Here is a 20,094-nt window from a genome sequence, read left to right as displayed (position 1 = left end):
TAAAATTTCTAGCATAAGTGTAATTCGGCTAGTAGATTGTTGGAAGAAGTGTTCAGTAGATAAAAAGAAAAGAAACATGGCGGCGGGAAAAAAAAAAAAATAGAGGGTTGTTGTAGGAGAGTTGGTCGCCAAATTTTCGCCAAAAAAACGCCAAGTTACCGTAATGTAAAGATCAACCCAAAAAAGCTGTAGGAATTATTTTAATATTAATTTCATTTGTCTAATTCTCTTTTTCTATTAAGACTTTTCTTTTTTTTTTTTTCAGTGTAACTGCTTCAAAAATTTCAAGATATCTTTTTTTTTTTTAAATTTCATTTTGCACTTTCTTCTAGAATTTTTTTGAAAAATCTTCTGATTTTTACATTTATGAAAGTGGGACTTTAGGGATCTGAGGAATCTTAGAAAATTGTAGGGATTTTGCAATTTGTGCTCGCTTTATAGAAGCAAGGGACTTTATATTTTATTCAAATTAATGGATGATTATTAAATTGACTTGAACGCCTTAGGAAAGAAGATGGATTGGATAGGGAATTTAGGATGGCAGATATTACACTATATTTTATAGCTGTGATTCTGGGAAATGTGTCTGGCATGGGTTCCATTGTTCATAAAGTGCTGGTCACACCATAGACCTGTTATATACTAGACCGAGCATCACCATTCAAAACCGGGTGAAAAAGTGGCACAGGAATGAGCTGCAGGAGTTTGGGCATGAAATGAAACTGAACCCAGACTTTGGCGTACTATCGCCATGGCTGGCGATTTTTTTCCCCTTCTTTTCTCTCAGTTCGAAATGCAAACTTAGAAAGATGTCATTTCGCAGAAGCTGCCCTTGAATTTGCAGAAGAGGTTAGATCGATAAACACCAGCCAAAATTAATAATTTCCCTAAAATTGGACACTTTATTTTAAAATTTAACAGGATAATTTTTATGCTGTAGAATAACATTTTGTAATGTCCATCGGCATCTACAAAATTAAAAATAAAATAAAAAACTGGAGAGAACAAACCAAATATAATATAATAATCTTAAATTAAAAATACAAAAATTTCAGTGATACGAGGGCTATCCAGAAAGTAGATTACGTTTTGGAATAAAAAAATAAACAAAGTATAGGAAACAAATTTTATTATATACAGATGAAAGCCACACTCAAATACTGCTTTTCTACATAGTCACCATACAAATTAAGGCATTTATCATAGCGATGTACGAGCTTGGAAATTCCTTCGTCGAAAAATTCGGCCGCCTGCGCCTTCAACCACTTCGTTACCTCTTCTTGCCTTCCATCTTGCACAAAACTTGTGGTAACCAAGCTTTTCGCTGATGATTTCGTGCAACAAACTTCGCGAAATTTGTGGAAAACTCAAAGAAAGTTCCGTTATTGTGAAATTTCGATTTTCACGGACTTTAGCATCGACTTTTTCGAGAAGTTCGGCGGTCACTATGCTGGGTCTCCCACTTCGATCTTCGTCGTGAACATTGGTTCGGCCATTTTGAAATCTTATGACCCACTGACGCACTCCACCTTCAGTGATAATGTTGTCCCCATACACTTCACGAAGCTGCCGATAGATTTCTATCGGTTTACAGTTTTTTGCAGTCAGAAACCTTATTACTGAGCGCACCTCGCAGCTCGCGGGATTTTCAATTAACGCAGACATTTCAAACCGTCACAGTATCTGAACGGAGCACAGCACGAACCTCTCACTAGCACGGCTAGATGCAGACTGAGCTGCGCAACGCTCTGACCCCAAGATGGCCGCGCTAGCCCCGCCCCTAGCGGACACAGACGGAAACGTAATCTACTTCCTGGATGGCCCTCGTAGATTCAAATGCAGAACGATTCTTGACAAATTTAGTATCGTAAAATATAAATTTTATACAAGAATTTTAAATAATTTAAAAAGGTAACATTTAAATAATGTTCATTATTTTTAAAATGAAACTTAAAGCATTTAAAGTTTTGAAATTTAACTACTATGTAATGACTATTTTCTTAATAATTAACAAATTCTTAATATTAAAATAAATGCCAGAATCATGTTATAAGAAAGAAAACGCATGCTTGAAAGTTAACATATTTGTTATATTTGGAAGCAAGAAAAGGGGATAAAATAAGGTCATTCATGCCAGAAAAAATCATAATTTTATGCAGTTCTTACACAGTGTATTACATCGACATTACCAAGTGTTAAATACATATATTACTACTTCGTACATGTTCGCATAAGCAAAAGCATACAAAGAATATATAAACAAACACATTTAAAGCAAAGTCTGTTGGCGTATAAAAAATGTCGCCAAGGCAAAATACTAATTATATCATGTTACTAAAATTTTAACATTTTTTAAGAACACGGTTATTAAAAACATACATATATATTAAGATACTTGTATTTAAATGTTATTTCAAGTATGCATATATTATATAAAATTAGAAAATCCATTTTTTATTAGAAAATGGCAAGTGGAGTGGATAAAAAAAAACCTCTATATTTTATAAAAAATAGGTTTTAAAACATTAGAAAAAGCTCACCTGTGAAATGTTACTCCTCCACCTTTCACGTATCTGAAATTATATATCCATATGCAGAGCACGAAAGTACCATTTTTGAAGTCTGAAAAATGCGCGTACTCACAAAAACACTTGCTTCTCACAAATTTTCCATAGAACTGTTATAGTAAGGAAGATCCGTGGGAAATATGATCTGGGAAATGTTCCATATATCATGTGGTTCGCATTCCTGTTCCCTCTCAGGGTTGCCGTTTCTCCTTCTAGTACAATACAGCTCTATGGTTCACACTAGGGCATATCCGAGTTAATGGACACATCCGATGCAACCGATACAGCCGATTAGCTAGAAAAAACTAGTTGGTCACTACGATCCCAGTTGAAAACTCTGAACTTCATGCAAAATGGAGGTAGTCGGCACATGGAAACCGACCACTCACGAAAGAGAATATTTGAAATCAGCAGCAGCAGCACACTAAGTTAAAATAAAAAAACATGGCTGACAATTTGGGTGAAGACTGCAATCTGATTTCCAAAAGCCAGTGGCATCCCATTATATTGGACAGCCGACTGAAAGATTACAAAAAGTCGAGAAAATGCGCATGGATGATATTTGCAGAGCGTCATTTCATGTGCATTCTTCATGGTATAACACATTAGTAAATAATTTTCTTTTCTATTTAGTACCATTTTAGTGTTTAGGTTTTGAATCTGGAAAATTAATTGAATTACTGATATTAGAGATTAATAATTTGTGATCATATGAAACCTAAATATTAAATTACCAAATTTTGGAAAGAAAGAAAGAAAGAAAGAAAAAAAAAAAAAAAAAAAAATTCCTTGTGGAGGAGGGGCAACTGGCTCGTCTACATGTAACACATTGGAAAAACAATGAAGACGCCCATGTAGCTAGCCCGTTCGCAGGATTTGAACTTCTGGCTTAAGAATTTTGAAAAATACTAGATCGTGTACAAAAGAATATAATGGCAATTGAAATTATTAGATTTTGATAATCTTTCAGATATATTATTAATAAATGTTATTCAGAAACTTGATTTAGAGCCTAGAAAGCAATTTTTAATGACTTACGTCAAAAAACTTTCCAGAATTTGACACATTTTTACAGTTTATTGAAAAACAAGGCCAGCTGTTTGAAAGTTTATCGCAAAATATGCCATTTAAGGGTATAAACAAATTTACAATTTCGGCAAATTCATCTCATTGGTAAAAAATTCTTGAGCTTTTAATTAGCTAGCTCAAATAGCCTTTCAGTGTGTGCAAAAAAGTGCACTTCATATACAACAGTTTGACATTCAAAAGATATGAATTATACTGAGAGATTTGAAGTTATTAAAAAACGCAGATTTTTCTTAAATTGCTTATTCCCATCTCACTCCCACCAACTCTCCCATTTCTCAACACATCTGCCAGTTTTTAATTTTTTGTCTTTTCCAAAGAAAATGTTTCCCAGCAAAAAATGGAATCTATTGAATTAATGAAACATAAATTGCAAAATTCTGTTCCTCCACCTGTTATGCTTTTCAGAATAATTTTTCTTATTATATTTTATTTCATCTGAATTATATTTTTTTCTTATTACGTTTAATTCAACTTATTAAGTTTTTCTTATGAAATGTCATTTGTTCTGAGTTGTCTTGATCTACTGTAGACATTTGTAGATTGTTTATATGAAGATTCAAGCAATTTTTAATCAGTTTTTGTCATTACTTTTGTATACTTTAATATATTGCACATTTATCCACATAAATGTTATGTACATTAATTATTAATTTTTTTATCGCATTGAAAAGTATTTTGATAAATAAAAGCTTTCTTTCTCTTCTCAGGATTTTCTTGGGAAAAAAGTGAAATAAAATTTAAAAATAAAACGAACCAAAGAACATAAAATTTAGATCATTCAATTACATGCTAATATATTTTATATCAGTATTGAATTACAAATAGCTTAACAACCTGAACCATGTATTATTAAGTGAACTAAAGTTCATTTTGGAGTTCCTTTGAAATATTGTCTCTGCGAAACACGAAAAAGTCCCAGTTTTCTTGCCAAAAATCACCCAGTTTTTAAGATTTCAAGGTTGGCAGCTATGTCATCGCATGAAGTATCTGAATGTAGGTCAAAGATCACTTCCTCGATTTGTAAACTTAAACATCATGCATTATTTCATAGAGAATTGAATAAAGATTCCACATTTGGTTTGATTGAATCAGAAACTAAAAAGTGCTGACAGGCACCAAGGTGCTGACTCCTACTCAATCATTAATAATGACTGTTAAAAAGAAAACAGTTTTGTTATTATGCTATTGTTTATATTCAAAATTTATTTCAACCAAAAATAACATTAATCCATCTAAATAATTAACATTTTGGAAATAAAAATTCCTAGTTATAGCAGATCCTGAATTTTACAAACCAAAGAAAATTGGTTTGGGCCAAGTTATGTTTTGAGTTTATATTAAACGTGGAAAGTTTGCATGGAATTTTTGGTGATTATATGGTGTCACGCTTAACTGAAACTTCTAGATCAGTAGAAAATAATTCATTTATTGATCATTATAACTTATCTGTAAATATGTACATCTTAAATCAAATACTTGAGCTTTTGAGAGCTAGAAAATATAGAAGGTTACAGTCTACTTCCAAGCGAAGAGTTGAGGTATTGAGAAGAACACTTTGTTCTGACACCTCATCAAAATCTAGTGAACAAATCTAATCATACAAATTCTAATTATGCCTGATATTACATAAAACAAAACCTAAAGTTTACTGCATTTATTTAAGGTGCTTATCATTTTTATGAGACAGTCTAAATGATTGGGGTTATTGATAAATATTAAATTCTTTATGAAGTCTTTCGCATATTTTAATAGAGTGACATGCCCTCTGATTTATTTTATTGGTTGATGTGGCCCAGAAACTTTCAGAAGTTTGGACACTTGTGATCACATATGTGTTAGGACATGTGATAAGCACCCTTCTTCGAATATATTTGTACTTGATATTTATCTTCTAATTATTTTTGCATAAGAAAATATTATAGATTACCTTTAAATGCACCAGTAACCCATTTTAGGAAATTTTTTTAATACTAGAAAAGACTGAAACTTAGTATATACCTATATTGCCCAAAAGCAGTCAAAATGACTGCATTGTGAAAGAATAACTAATGTATAAAAAATTTGTTTAAAATTAATTTTTAATATTTTATATTATTTACAGTTATTAGTAAATATTAACAATAAAAAATTACTTCACTTAGAAAAAAATAATTTATGCATTATTATTTGTATATTTTTTTGCAAATGAAAGTGGAAATCTTTTTATATGTACATCTTCCGCAACATACTTTTTGACATTTTTCAAATATATTATTTGTTTTGTTGTTGTGGCAAAGTCGTACTTGACAAATTTTGCGTTTGTTAGAATGGGTTGCATTTGATGATGTTGCAGTTGATTTTTGTGGGTCTTCATGTTCTGATGAGTTTTTCTGTCTTGCATTTCTGTATTCTGTGGAAAGCTGTTCTGCTAATTGAAACAAGAAATCTTTTCATTGTATTTGTATTCCTGTCATTTCTTTGTAAAGGATCCAAGCATTTATAGCAGCCAAACCTAAAATATTTGAAGGGGCCATCTATGAGAACTAGCTTTTACTGTGTATTTTCTGGTCATTTGTTCCGTCATATCAACTCCAAATTTTGTGCTGTTATAAAATTGAATAGATTCTGGTAACATTTTAAGAATTATTTTTATCAATTTTCACAAATTTATGCTTAGAACTTAGCTACTCTTTTATTTGGTTTGCTTTTATAACGTCATGAAATTTTAAAGAACTCTCACCATTTTTTAACGAACAACCAACTTTATTAGTCAAAACTTACAGAATAACTGAAAAAAAAAATTTTAAGCATGCGCATCGTCTGCGGATATTCTTTGCGGATAATCGGCTGTGGTAATTTACATCTCTTAGTGGAATTATGTTGATAGCGTAGCTACACAAATATGTTACCGTCTAAAATTCCTTCCTTTACGTGGAACTTTTCGAAGAAAAGTTTTTTTCTTTCAAATTGATGGAACTTTCAAGAAAATTTTGAGTTTAAATGCATTTCCCCCCCCCCAAGAGAAAGATGTTTAAATAAACACATAAAATGTAATATTCTAATATTACAAAAATTTAAACAATGAAGTTTCAAACTTCCTAGAATGTATATTCTAGGATATTTATATTATAATATTTTTAGTTGTGAGATGTTTGGGTACAATGACTTAAACTGTCAGTATTTTGATGGTGCTTCCCCTTTCTATGCAAAGCTTCATAGTTAAAAGGTTGATAGATCAAAGCTCATCATAATAGTCTAGGATTAGTCCCAGTGTTTTTATCCATCCATACTAGAGGATTATGATCAGTCTGTATAATGAACTTATGAGGTCCATCTAGGTAGAATTTTAACTTTTGTACTGCGAAGACGATGGCAGCACACTCCCTTTCGATTGTACTGTACTTCTGTTCAGTAGGTGAAAACTTTTGCTAAAAAATCTTATTGGATGTTCTTTACCTTTAGCATTTATCTGTGATAATACAAAGGCAATACCAATATTCGAAGCGTCGCACTGAATGATAAATGGCTGAGAAAAGTTCAGACTGTATAAAACTGGATTTTGTGTTAACCGTTTCTTGAGTTCATCAAAAGCCTTTTGGCAGTCATCAGTCCAATTTAGGGTTGATTTGCAACATTTTCCTTTTAACAAATTTGTCAGTGGTGCAGAAATCACAGAAAATTCAGAAATATACCTTCCATAATACAAGTCCTAAAAATGACCGGACTTGTGTTTTCATCCATAGGTTTAGGGAAGTCCTTTATGGCTTGGATTTTTATTTCTGCTGGTGTTCTTTGACCTTGTCCTAAAACATGGTCTAGCTATTTGGCGGTCGCATGAGCAAATTGACATTTTGAGGGCTTAATATGCAGTTTAGCAATTTTCGTCTTCTCCAAAATAATTTCTAAGTGCTTCAAATGTTCTTCCCAGGTTTGCGAGAATACTGCAACATCGTTAATATAGGGCACAGCAAATTCTTCACAGTTTCTTAATAATCCTGCCATCAAGCGGCTAAAATCATATGGTAAATTTTTTAGCCCAAAAGGTAACCTTAAGGATTTAGATGTTTCAAAACTTGTCACAAAAGCAGTGTAACGCTGGGCCCATTTAGTTAGTGGGATCAGCCAGTAACCTCGAGTAAGATCTAGAACAGTTATATATCTGACAGATGACACTTTTTCCACTAAATGTTTGGCAAGGAAAAATATTGTGTCCTAGTTGCCTTGTTCAAGCGACGGTAATCAATGCATGGTCTTGCCTCTTTTCCAGGAACTTCAACCATTATGAGTGGAGAGGTAAAATCCGATTCACTTGGTTCTATTACTTTGAGTTTTATCATCTTTTCTACTTCAGTTTTTAAAATCTCGATATGTCTGGCAGACATCCGATAAGGTTTTGCACATATTGGTCTTTCTGCTTCTAATTCTATATCATATTCAGTAACGTCAGTACATCCTGGTTCATTAGAGATAATACAGGAATACTCGTGTATCAACTGCTTTAAATCTTTTCGTTGGTCTTCAGATAATAGTGAATTTAACTGGATGCCTTGCAAAACTTCAGACATTTTTGGTATCTGCACTATAATTTAGACTCGGTATTTCATCTTCATAGCCACTTATCCTGTGTTCTAAACATAGCAAGTTTATAGTTTCTGCTCGTTGAAAATGCGGTTTCAGCATATTAATGTGGTAAGTCTCCTTCTTGAAATTTAGGTTCTACGGCTTCGCGATCACACCAGAGTTTTTGGCCTTTCTTTGGCTTCCTCCATGACTGTATTTTCTTCCTCTTCTTTACCAGATAAATTTTCATACAATAGCATAATTGGAGTTCTTAAGTTTCTGCCATGAACTAATTCTGCGGACGAGAAACCAGTATTGCGTGAATAGTGGTTCCAAGAGCAAATAAAGCCTGAGGTAAGATTTTATGGTTGGTTTGGACCTCCTTTGGAAATCCCATTCGAGTAAAAATTTGAAGGAAAACATCAACAATCGTGGTTGAACAAAGATATGCAACAGGAACTGCATCCAAAATACAGTCAAAAGTCGTTAATTCGGACACCCATAATTCGGAATGATCTATAATCCGGACCTCAATGCTAAAAACTTTCTGCACATGCGCATAGGTGTTTAAGAGTGCGCGTAAGACCTTTACGTCTGCGAATATGTTTGTGCGCATGTGCACTTAATGTGTAACGGAGGTATAAGCTAAGCTAAAAATTCAGTTAATGTTGCAGATTGCGTTGTTCCTTAATCTTCGAATTGGATCCGGCTTATTATTTTTTGCAGACTGTTAGAGCAATGTCATAAAAGTCAGCTTGAACTTTCTATTATGTCAAATAGAATTTCCGATTCTGGAGCTCCCAAAGTATTGTACAAAACGAAAGTATATTTCGATGTTCATCAAACAAAAAGTGGAATTACTGCAAAAAATGGATAAAGACATGAAGAATGTGACAGAGAGGTTAGTGAAAACGAAAAAATTTCGATTGACAAGTTAGTCGGTATTCTCGGCACAGCAATTAACGGGACTTGAACAGCGGAACTTTGTAACTGAACAAGAAATTATGTCTGTTTATAGAATTAAAGAGAAAGTATTATCACATAAAATGAAGCAACTTACATTGAAAGAAATTTTAATAAAGTAAACAAATAAATATTAAGCTTTTTTTTTTTTTTTTTTGTAAATTTTGATACCTTTTAGATCATAATTGTTCTTTATTTCATAAATTACGGTTTCATATTTTTAATTTTAGAATTTCTGCATGCCATCTTACGAGATTTAAACTGATGATCTATAATCTGGAAAAATCGATAATCCGGAATCGCCGAAGTCCCGGCGAGTCCGGATTAACGACTTTTGACTGTATTTAGAAGACATGCAGATTGCAGTTATAAGATACTTATTTCCTGAAGGTGTCACGGGCAGAGGCCCACAAGCATCAACATTTATTTTTGAAAATATTTTGGGATAACAGGGACAATTTTCAAAGGTGCTTACTTTTTATCTTGCGGCTTTCCAATTCTTTGATATCTGTCACAAGTTTTAATAAAATTCTTGACATCTTTGTAACAATTTGGCCAATAAAAAATTTTGAATAATGCATCTTTGGTCTTTGTTGTACCAAAATGGGCTGAAATTTCTTCATGACAAATAGACGTAAACTGCTGCCGATATTCATGACAAATAGACATAAACTGCTTCCGATATTTTTCAAGAGCAGCAATCAATAATCTTTGTTTTCCATCACGATCTTCTTGTTTGAGAAAGAGCATTTGGCCTTTCAACATATACCTCGTACTTTTAGAAGATTTTATTTTAGCTTCTTCATAAAGTGGCTTCAATTTGTCACTCTTCTTCTGTTCTTGTATGAATATTTCTGGAGAGGCCTTTATCAGATCTAATTCTAAACGTTCACATTTCACAGAAGGCAAACTTTCATTTTCAGTCAATGTGTCTTTGTCGTTAAGTTCAGTTTTAGAATTTAACTCATTTGTTGAGACCAGACTTTTCGTTTCTTTTAGTCGTCGCTGTTGAGCACGAGTTTGTATGGCATTTATCCTATGAATTTGAACTTCTTCATCTAGTTTTTCTTATTCAAAAATTGCAGCAGTTTTGTTACCTAGAAGATACCTTCCTTGATCTAATGAATCGCTCAAGACTGCAGCCTTTGTTATTATATGACCAAGATCACATTCAAGCTCTACCTCAGCCAAAGGTAAGCACACTGGATGTTCTTCCAGAGATGTTCGTATCCACACTAAGTATGGGCATTTTACAGCCATTTACTTTACCTAGGCGGGTATATGGAGCCATAATATCCTTAAAACTATTTTTGGAAAATTCATTTGAAGGTAGTTTTATTGGATGCTACAGTTTCTAAATTTTTCTTGAGTTTATCACACTGAGGTCGAAGATGAGAGTACGGTCCGCATTCATAACAACGAGGTTGTGTCCGTTTCTCAAATTCCTTTTCATGAATTTTATTTGTACATTCTGTGCTAATTATAGGTTAATGATTAAAATCTTTCGAGATTTTGTTAGGATTATGCCTACTATTATGATAAGCACTTTGCATTTTGTTAACGTTTTGATGACTTTCTTGAAGTTTCAAATCTTGTTTTCTAGGATTTTCCCTCTTAAAGCTCTGTTTAATACTCTCATACTCGTCTAAGTTTTCTGCTAGCTCATATGGAGTTTTTAATTTCATCCATTGGTCGAGAAAATGATCCTTTACTTCCATAGGAACTTTATATTTAATTTGCTCGGTAACTGTTAAATCTTTCAGATTCTCAAATGTCTTAATTTCTGAATCCTCAGTCTTCTCCAAAAAATAACTATAAAGTTGATGAGCATAATTTCTCCAAGACTTTTCAGAAGTTTTTTGATGTCGATAAAAGAACTGTTTCAGCTTTTCTCTGTTAAGTTTATATCTTCTTAAGATAAGATTTTTCACATATTCGCACTTAGTCGAATCTTCAGATAGTTCTCTGGCTAACAAATTGGAGATTTCGGTGGGTAAAACACCCAAAAGATAAGCCACACAATCTTTCTTAGGAACCTGAGCCATTTTAGCTTTTCTTTCAAAATTGATGAAATATAGTTCCATTTCATCCCTTTTTTCGTCAAACTTTGGAGTAATTTGTGACAACTGGATTTTGTTGCTCGATTCTACTATATTCACTGTTGATTCTCTAGCTGATATTACTTGAGTTTCAATTTCAAGCCACTTTATTTCCAATTCATATGCCCTTGCTTTTTGAGCCAGACATTCTACAATTAATTTAACTTCTTCCTCATCGTAAAACTGACTTTCAATGATTATTTTTTTAATTTCTGGGACCTTACTAGTTAGCAGCACTTCCTCACCTAATTCTTCGGCTACTTCTATTAAATCTTGTTTTCTACACTTGGCAAGAAATGACATGTTTAGAAATAGAAAATTCTTCAACAGCGTTTTTTTAAATTAATTTTAAAAGGCTTTTAGTCAATACTCAAAAATTCAAATCAGCATGCTCAATTTAGCCTTTTTTTATTAGAAATTCACGTATGATACAACATATTTTTTTTTCCTAAAACACTTAATGAAATAAAACTTAAGTGCTTTCCGATAAACAAATATCTACGAAGCTTGCTCTTAATAAATTATACTAAAGTAAATAAAAAAGAATTCAAGCCTCTAACTTGATTCACACAACAAAATTCTTGATTTGCGACTCTAATACCAGAACTCAAATTTCATAATAGAAATATTCGAATATTAACATAGTAAATTTGCCACTTTAATACAAAAGCCAAATTTTATAATAGCAGTATTCTAATATAAACATAATAAATTTGCCACTCTAAATACAAAAGCTCAAATTTTAAAAGATCATTAAATATTTTGACACTTTAATCCAAAACCTTAAACATAGAATATCATTCTATTAGTTTAACTCAATAATAAGATGCAACATTTTCATACAAAATGGCACAGTATTCATTAAAACTTATACTCACAAGTACTGTATTTTCTTTTGTTTTAAATGTTGTTTATTGTTTGTTTTTCACTTTTTCAGCTTTCAATCCCAGCGACTACCACCAGATATTTATTCTTGTATATGTCTGTAATGAAGTTTTAAAGAACTCTTGCCATTTTTGAATGAACAACCAACTTTATTAGTCAAGACTTACAGAATAACTGAAAAAAATTTTTTAAGCGCGCCCATCGTCTGCGGATACTCTTTGCGGATAATTAAAAGTTATCGGTCGTGATATTTCTTCCACAGCTTGTATATGGCTCGACAAGTTTCAGAACAATGTGTTCAATGAGATTTGAATAACAAGTACTACTTATTGAGAAACTGCAACTTATCAAGTATATGCCCAAATTCACATTTCATCATGTACCTGTATGTTATCATGTGATGGTAATAAAAAAAAAATAAAAAATTATTTCAATACAGAGCCGAATTGGTCATGTAAGAAATTTACTTAATAATAAGAAAGTCATAAGAGTCATTTCATTATTTAAAATTTCCAAGGCAGTTAAAATGACTACTTTTGGGCAATATAGGTATAACTTATATATATATCGGAAATGAAAGAAGACAATTATTAATAAACAAATTTATATGTTGTACAAAAAGTCACAAAATTCTAAAAAATTGTGTCTTTATATACCGGGTGGCCATAATTAAACTGACAGTGCTCACAATGTTCTGTAGCGCGATCTATTTGCGAGAATGACGCCACATTTTGTAGGAAGATTAAACAAGATGGGGGACGAAGGATTCCGCGAAAACACAAATCAGTTCCAAAAGTCACCGCTAGGGGAATATTTGGCGCTGTGTAATAGAAAATAGAGTGTTAACAAATGCAAATCAACACGGAAATTATGTTTTATTTTGCATTCAAATGAGGTTCAATGTGGCTGCCGTTGTTGTGGACCACATATTGCATTCTGTGCACAGTATGCACAACAACAGAAAGTAACACGTCTGCAGGAATCTCCTGTACAGTCCGTGATATGTTATCCTTCAACGTAGACAGGTCCTGGACCACTCCTTGATAGACATTGGACTTAAGGCCATAGCCAGAAGTCGCATGGGGTAAGATCAGGTGACCGAGGTGGCCATGCAGTTGGAAAGTAGCGGCTAATGACTCTTTGTGTTGTGAATTTCTGTCGTAGCATCTGTAGCACCCGAGCAACGTGTGAAGAGGCTCCATCTTGCATGAAATAATTTCCCCCAGACATTGCCTTTGCTGAAGTGCCGGAATGACAAAGCTGTTCAACATGTGGCGATATTTCTCTCCGATAACAGAACAGGTTTCCGGTCCTGTCGGGGGTAATGTTCTCATAGAAGAATGGACCTACGATAAATTCCGCTGTGAACCCACACTAAACAGTTACCTTTGGTGAATGTAAGGGAATTGCTGTGACTGCATGTGTGGTTTGTCATCCCAAATTCGGCAGTTCTGGGTATTCACAGTTCCATTCAGGTAAAAGTGGGCCTCGTCTCCCCATAAAGCGCCGTTCCCACTGGGGTTTATCTGAGCTAACGGAGTCAGTTCCCTGTGTCGACTAGCTCCGCTGTGCCTGCAGTTCAGATTTTTCAACTTGCTGCTCTATGGGGAAAAACTGGTTTTGGGGATGGGTCGACTGCATTAGTTGTGTTCGTTACCTCAGATAAACCCCAGTGGGAACGGACCTTAAGATTTTCCACGACCAAGCATCATCCACCTCCATTCTGGCAAGAAAGGTGAGAGCAAAAGTCAATCGCTTATCATGGTCGGGGTACAGTAACTCCTGTACATGGTTGATCTTGTATGGATATAAGTTGATAATCTTTCGTAAGATTTTCCATACCGTACTGTAAGGCATATCCATATTCCGAGTTACTCCACAAGTGCTAGAGGTGGCAGCAATATTGTCTGGTCCTCTGTTGACAATCGCCGTGGCAACTGCATTGATTGTATCCTGTGGTACAGGTTTTCGTCCTCTGCCTGACTGAACCTTCAGAGAACCTGCTTTCTCAAACATCCAGGGGTGTTTTTGCTCCGGAAAAATCCCAGAATTCTGGGGATTTTGAACTTTGATACCCGGCAATTCCGGGGATTATTGTTCAAAAGGAAGTAGGAATAATAATGAATTATTTATTTTGATCTGGGTAATTTTGTTTGCTTTGAAAGCAGAAAACGCAAGGTCAATGTGTGTGGTGAAAACTTTTCCTTTCTTCCTCCAAAGGCAGTGATAATGCGTGAAAAGGGGGAAAAAACTTCTTTTTTGTTCTTTCCTTATTGCGAGTTATGACTCATTCCCCCGGTTCTCGGACATTCTCTTCTGGATTCTTTTCGGCAAGTAGGTGTGGCAGAAAAAAAAGGGAGAGACTTCGTTCGACCAGATGTGCGATCACGTGACTCTGGGTTCAAAGGTCTTATCTCTCCTGGCGTGGTGCCAATAAGTAGAGAAGAGGGATTTTTCGCCGTATTAGCTATTTGTCATTGATCGCTTTTCAACTTTTTTTCCTCTGCTGTGTAAAATTTTCGTTTCATTTATTGATGCACGTGTAAATTTTTCGTTTCGTTTATTGAAATATTTTTTTTATTTATGTACGCAAGAGAATTTCACTATGAAATTTCTCGATATAAATAGTGATATTATACAATTAGAAGAAGGTGTCCGGAATGCATTTAGGTGGAATTGGATTGAACGAAGAGATGGTAATGGGGATACCATCGGCACATGGTGCAAGAAAATAAATGTTGCTGGACAAGCATATTGTGTTTTTTGTAACTCACTGCTGAAGTATGGTGGGGAAGGATTCAAGGCTTTCACAAATCATTCTAAAACTGTGATGCACATAAAATATTCAAAGTGCATTAGACATTCAATGACTTTAAGTAATTATGCTAATTCAAAAAATACTGATGACTTACTGGAGACTGATGCTCGGCCATTGGATATAGTGACAGGAAAAGCACGCCAATAGGTATTAATAACTTTCTTTATCGCTGAGAATTCTCTTTCTTTCAATGTAGCTCCCAATTTAATTGAACTCTGCAAACAGTTGAGGCCGCGATCAGACGGCACTAAACTCGTTAGAAATGTCCAGGACTACTGCATGTTATAAGATGAAACATGGGCTCGCAAAAACTATTAAGGAAAATATAATTAAAACTTTAAAGGAGACTCCATTTTCTCTAAATTTGGATGAAAGTACAAGCAATGCTCAAGAAAGTATACTGGCAATATTGGTGCAGTTTTATGACAACAATCAAAATGAAGTTATAGTTCATCATTTTGCATCTCTAAAGATGGAATCTTGCAATTCAGAAGCTGTTTTTAAAGCAGTTGTTAATACTATTGAAGATAATAATATTCCATGGGCAAACTCAATTAGTGTATTAATGGACTCATGTAACACCATGCGTGGAAAAAAAAAAAGGGTGTTGAAACCAGACTATGATCAAACAAAGCACCCCACTTATTAGATATTAATGGGGACACATGTCACACAGCTAATAACTGTGCAAAAAAATTTGCTTCATGTTTTGATAGATACTTAGAAGATTTGTTTGATGACATCTATTTTGATATGAAAAGCTGCAGTAAAAGAGAAAATTTTTTCAAAATCTGTGAATTTCTTGCCATTAAAAAACTTAAGCCCTTGAAGAGACCAGACCATAGGTGGGTGTACATTTTATGTGTTTTAGAAAGAATCAAAGATCTGTGGGATGCTCTTATTGCATTTTATTTTCGCTACTTGGATAAAACTGATAAAGGGATTATTTTTCTTATGTTGAAACTGTATACAATAAAAGAAATATTTCTGCAGCTCAGAAAAAAATTGTTGAAGGGGTGTATTCTTGCTTGCATTCCCAACAACTCACGAAGGATGCTTTAGCTCAGAAAAAAAGAATACTAAATGGGTTATTTGTTATGCAAAACAAAACCTTATTGCATATGGCATTATATTCAGCAGTATTACTAGAGTTCAACACATATATTAAATTATTTGAAACAAAAAAACCAATGCTTCATTTAATACATTCTAGTATTTATAAATTGATGGCAAAATTTTTCTCTTTTTTTATGAAGCCAGAAAATATAGAGTGCACATCTTATAATGATTATTAAAGGTTGATGTCACAAATCCAGAATTCCATCTACCTAGCAAAGTAATATTTACTGGTGCAGAAGCTTCCACTCTCCTGAAGAAATTATCAAAAAATCATCCAATAGCAAAAGAATTCCAAATTTCTCTGATGAAAGCTTATACCAATACAGCACAGCATATCAAACAGAAATTACCCCTTAAAAATTCATATCTAATTAGTTTTACAGCATTAGATCCAGAGCTAAGAGGTAAAACCAGTACAATATTAGCTTTTGAAAAATTATCATCTTTTATGACCCATATTTTTAGTGATAATGAAAAGTCGAAAGTAGAAGCTGAAATAAAGTTATACCAGAGTGATATTGATATCACCAAAGAAATGCTCTACACATCTGATGAAAGTGGAAATCAAGTCAAGTGCACAATTGATAAATATTGGTCTAAAGTTTTTAATTTAAAAGATGATTTCACAAATGATTATAAGTATCCTACATTGGCTAAATTGGTCAAAGCCTGCCTTAGCTGCTTCCATGGCCCATTAGTGGAAAGTGCATTCAACTTAATGGATACACTTGTCACTGACTATAGAACCTCTCTTAAGATTGATTCCCTAGATGCAGTGCAGACTATTAAATATGATTTAATGGCTTCTAAAGAAACCTCATGTGAAAAATATGGCTCAAAAAATCTAATGACTGATCCAATTCACAAAGATCTCTTACTGAATATGAACAGAAGTTGGAAAACATATCAAGAGGACTTAAAAACATGTATTTCAGATGAGTCGTCTATAAAAGTCTCTGAAAAACCTTCTACATTAGCAGAAAAGCAAACTGCTTCTACCTCTGCATGTGCAGTTCTCGAGGAAATTTCTTCAACTGTAAATGAGGAAAATAAAAGTCAACCTTCCTGCAATTATGAAGTTCACCACAAAAGAAAGACGAGCCCACAAACATCAGAAAATTAAAAAAAGCAGCAGAAATTAGATAATTTTTTTTAAAGAATTAATTCAGGTAATTTAAAATATTTATATAAAATGTAGTAGTTTATATGTTTGAAAATTTATGGTTATTAATTTTGCAAAAAAAGTAATTCATTGAACTTTTATAATTAGGTCATTCGATACTTCAAAATTGTAATTTTTCATTTCTCTTCCCCCCCTTCTCGAAACTCCAAAATGTCGGTAGTAAGTCCGTAAAAGTTTCAGGGGATTTTATGGGGTCCCACAAACACCCCTGAACATCGCAACCATTGCTTTTAGCCCATTAACTGACACAGGACAGTTACCTTTATGCATTTTTTTGTGCATTCTAAAAGCACGAAGAGGGGCTGACGCGTTGCACTGAGGTAAAAGAATTTGATCAGTAACACATGCTTGACTAAAGAAGGAGACATTGCACATAAACTTTCAATCCGATTGATTTGAAACGTAACACATTGCCTTTTAAAACCCAAGCAGCTTGCACTGTACGAATGGATGTAACGTGAAATTTGAATAAAGAACTTCTTCTTCTGCTCAGTGTACATGATATTGCAGATCACGAGACTTTATTAGTGTTTATGTAGATTTTACGCTTTTTTAAAAGTGTTGCCATATTGCACTTGAAATAAATCAGAAAATGTGCGTAATAAAAGGTAATTTTATTCCGTATTAATTTGCATTTGTTAACACTCTATTTTCTATTACACAGCGCCAAATATTTCCCTAGCGGTGACTTTTGGAACTAATTTGTTTTTTTCGTGGAATCCTTCGTCCCCCGTCTTGTTTAATCTTCCTACAAAATGTGGCGTCATTCTCTTAAATAGATCGCGCTACAGAACACTGTGAGCACTGTCAGTTTAATTATGGCTACTCGGTACATAATTGTTTTTCTAATTGAAATTAAAAAGCAGTCAAAATGACTTCCTTGGGCAATCTAGTGTTAAACCCATTTAGAAAATTCCATTTTAGGAACTAACCAAAAAATTTTATCTAATCGCAGGCCAATCCATAACCAAATTAAGAAAGCTGTGAAATACTGGCAATTCAATAATAATAAAAAAATATTATTTGTTGTTAAATAGAATGGCTGCAATTAGTTTTTATGGTTTTTCTGTGCATGTTGTTATGGGGCCATGTATGTATAAAGTAATTATTGGATTCTCTTTAGAAGGTCTTTCATGAGTTATCTTATCCCACTGGCAAATAGCCATAATGTCTTAACTGTAATTTAATAATCTAATCTTTGTCATATTCTGAAACCCATGCCAATTATGCCAGGTCAGCAATAAAGCACATGTTTGTTTTAATGTAATAATCATATGCTGTTAATCAAATACCTTCATTTCTGCTGACAGAACATTTGACAAAAGCAACATCTTTGTAAACTAAATAATAAATATACTTACTGTTTTAAAATTTTGGTAACTTTTTAACAACTTTTTTTTTATGTTTTATTTTAGATTCAGTTCCTTCAACTGCGAGTCAAACAATTATGTCAAGAGCTGGAGTGTCAGAGACATAATTCAGAAGCTTCTAAAAATAGTCTTGAGCAGAAAATGAAAGAAAAAGAAAATGCCTTAAAAGCAGAAATAAAACATCAAGCTCAAGGTACATCTCTTATGTAATCGCATTTTGTACAATTCTCTGAACCACCTTGTACACTTTTTTACGAGAGTTAGATGAAATTGGATACTGCAGTTATATTGCGAGAAAAGCAGTATATCTGTGATTAATTTATATCATTAATCATATTTATTTATATAATTTGAAAATTTTATTTGCAGAATTATATTGTGCTTGAGGTAAATTGATTTGTATGCTAATGTTTATTGCAGTGATATACTTTATTGCAAAATACATTAACATTTGTCCTGTATGATTAAAATAACATTTGTCTTTGAGCAATTACCAATCAATTTGATTTCATAGCAGAACCATCTTAAAAGCTATTTCAGAAATGATTTAATTGATTTTTCAGAAGGCATATCTGAAAGGGGACTTAAAAAAGTGTATTTATTTTGTTTTCCAAAAATGCTGCATTTAACTATATCACAGAGATGAGGAAGAATAAAAGTACTATATATTTATGAGGTATGTTAACTGTTTCATATATAGAATGATTCTAAATTGCTTTTACAACATATTGAGAGCAGTGATAGTACTCATCTAGATGAGCAATAATTACCATAGAACATTCCACTCCGAGAGGCAGAAGAGATATATTAGAATTCCAACCTGAACTTAAACAGTGTTGGAAGAATGAGACCAAAAGTTGCACAATCAGTTTAGTGAAAAACTCGCAGAGAGACCACAAAATGGATAAAACCAGAAACTAGGCCTTCGAGTGTTAATTCGAGCTCAGACTTTGATGGCAAACACTCAATTGCACATTTTTGGTAGACAAGGTCTCAACCTCGCAAATGACTGCTACAAGTTAATTATCTAATCAAGGGCTGAATATTATCAATTAAATCCAACTTCTGCTGTATGCTGAGAAGAGCATAAAAAGTTCATGCTCTCCTGCTGTCATAACTTCGTGTCCCATAGAAGGGCACTTTAAGTAGAATGAGCGCAGCACAGTAGTCCAGGATGACAGGATAGAAGATGGCAAAAGGGAAAAACTGCTACCTTGATACTTGATATTAAGGTAGTAGTTCCCCCTTAATCATTTAGATAATTAACTTGTTGCAGTTGTTTGCTAGGTTGAGACCTTGTCAACCAAAGATGTGCATTTGAGTTTTTGCCATCAAAGTCTGAGCAGCTTGAATTTACACTTGAAAGCCAAGTTTTCAGTTTTATCCGTTTTGTGCCCTCTCTGTGAGTTTTTCACTAAACTGATTGTGCAACTTTTGGTGTCATTCATCCGCTCTCCCAACA

The 20,094-nt window shown here is 33.5% G+C and overlaps 1 protein-coding gene across 5 annotated transcripts in view; it reads left to right on the top strand.

Moving 5' to 3' along the window:
* LOC118203559 (uncharacterized) overlaps window positions 1-20,094 on the top strand; it is a 235,732-nt gene that overhangs the window by 37,199 nt on the left and 178,439 nt on the right. For all 5 annotated transcript variants that reach the window (XR_015040229.1, XM_085813027.1, XM_085813024.1 and 2 more), the window contains exon 8: window positions 18,678-18,825. Coding sequence is in view for 4 of the 5 variants with exons in the window: in XM_085813027.1 (XP_085669153.1) it covers window positions 18,678-18,825 (148 nt within the window). In the remaining variant the exon portion in view is untranslated. The remainder of the gene's footprint in view (window positions 1-18,677; window positions 18,826-20,094) is intronic.

Source organism: Stegodyphus dumicola, chromosome 3 (assembly GCF_044657685.1).
Source record: "Stegodyphus dumicola isolate Sdum_Otavi_A_Nest chromosome 3, ASM4465768v1".
Classification (NCBI taxonomy): Eukaryota; Metazoa; Arthropoda; class Arachnida; order Araneae; family Eresidae; genus Stegodyphus; species Stegodyphus dumicola.
Note: the sequence above shows the minus strand (reverse complement) of the source record. Positions and strands in the feature narration are given on the sequence as shown.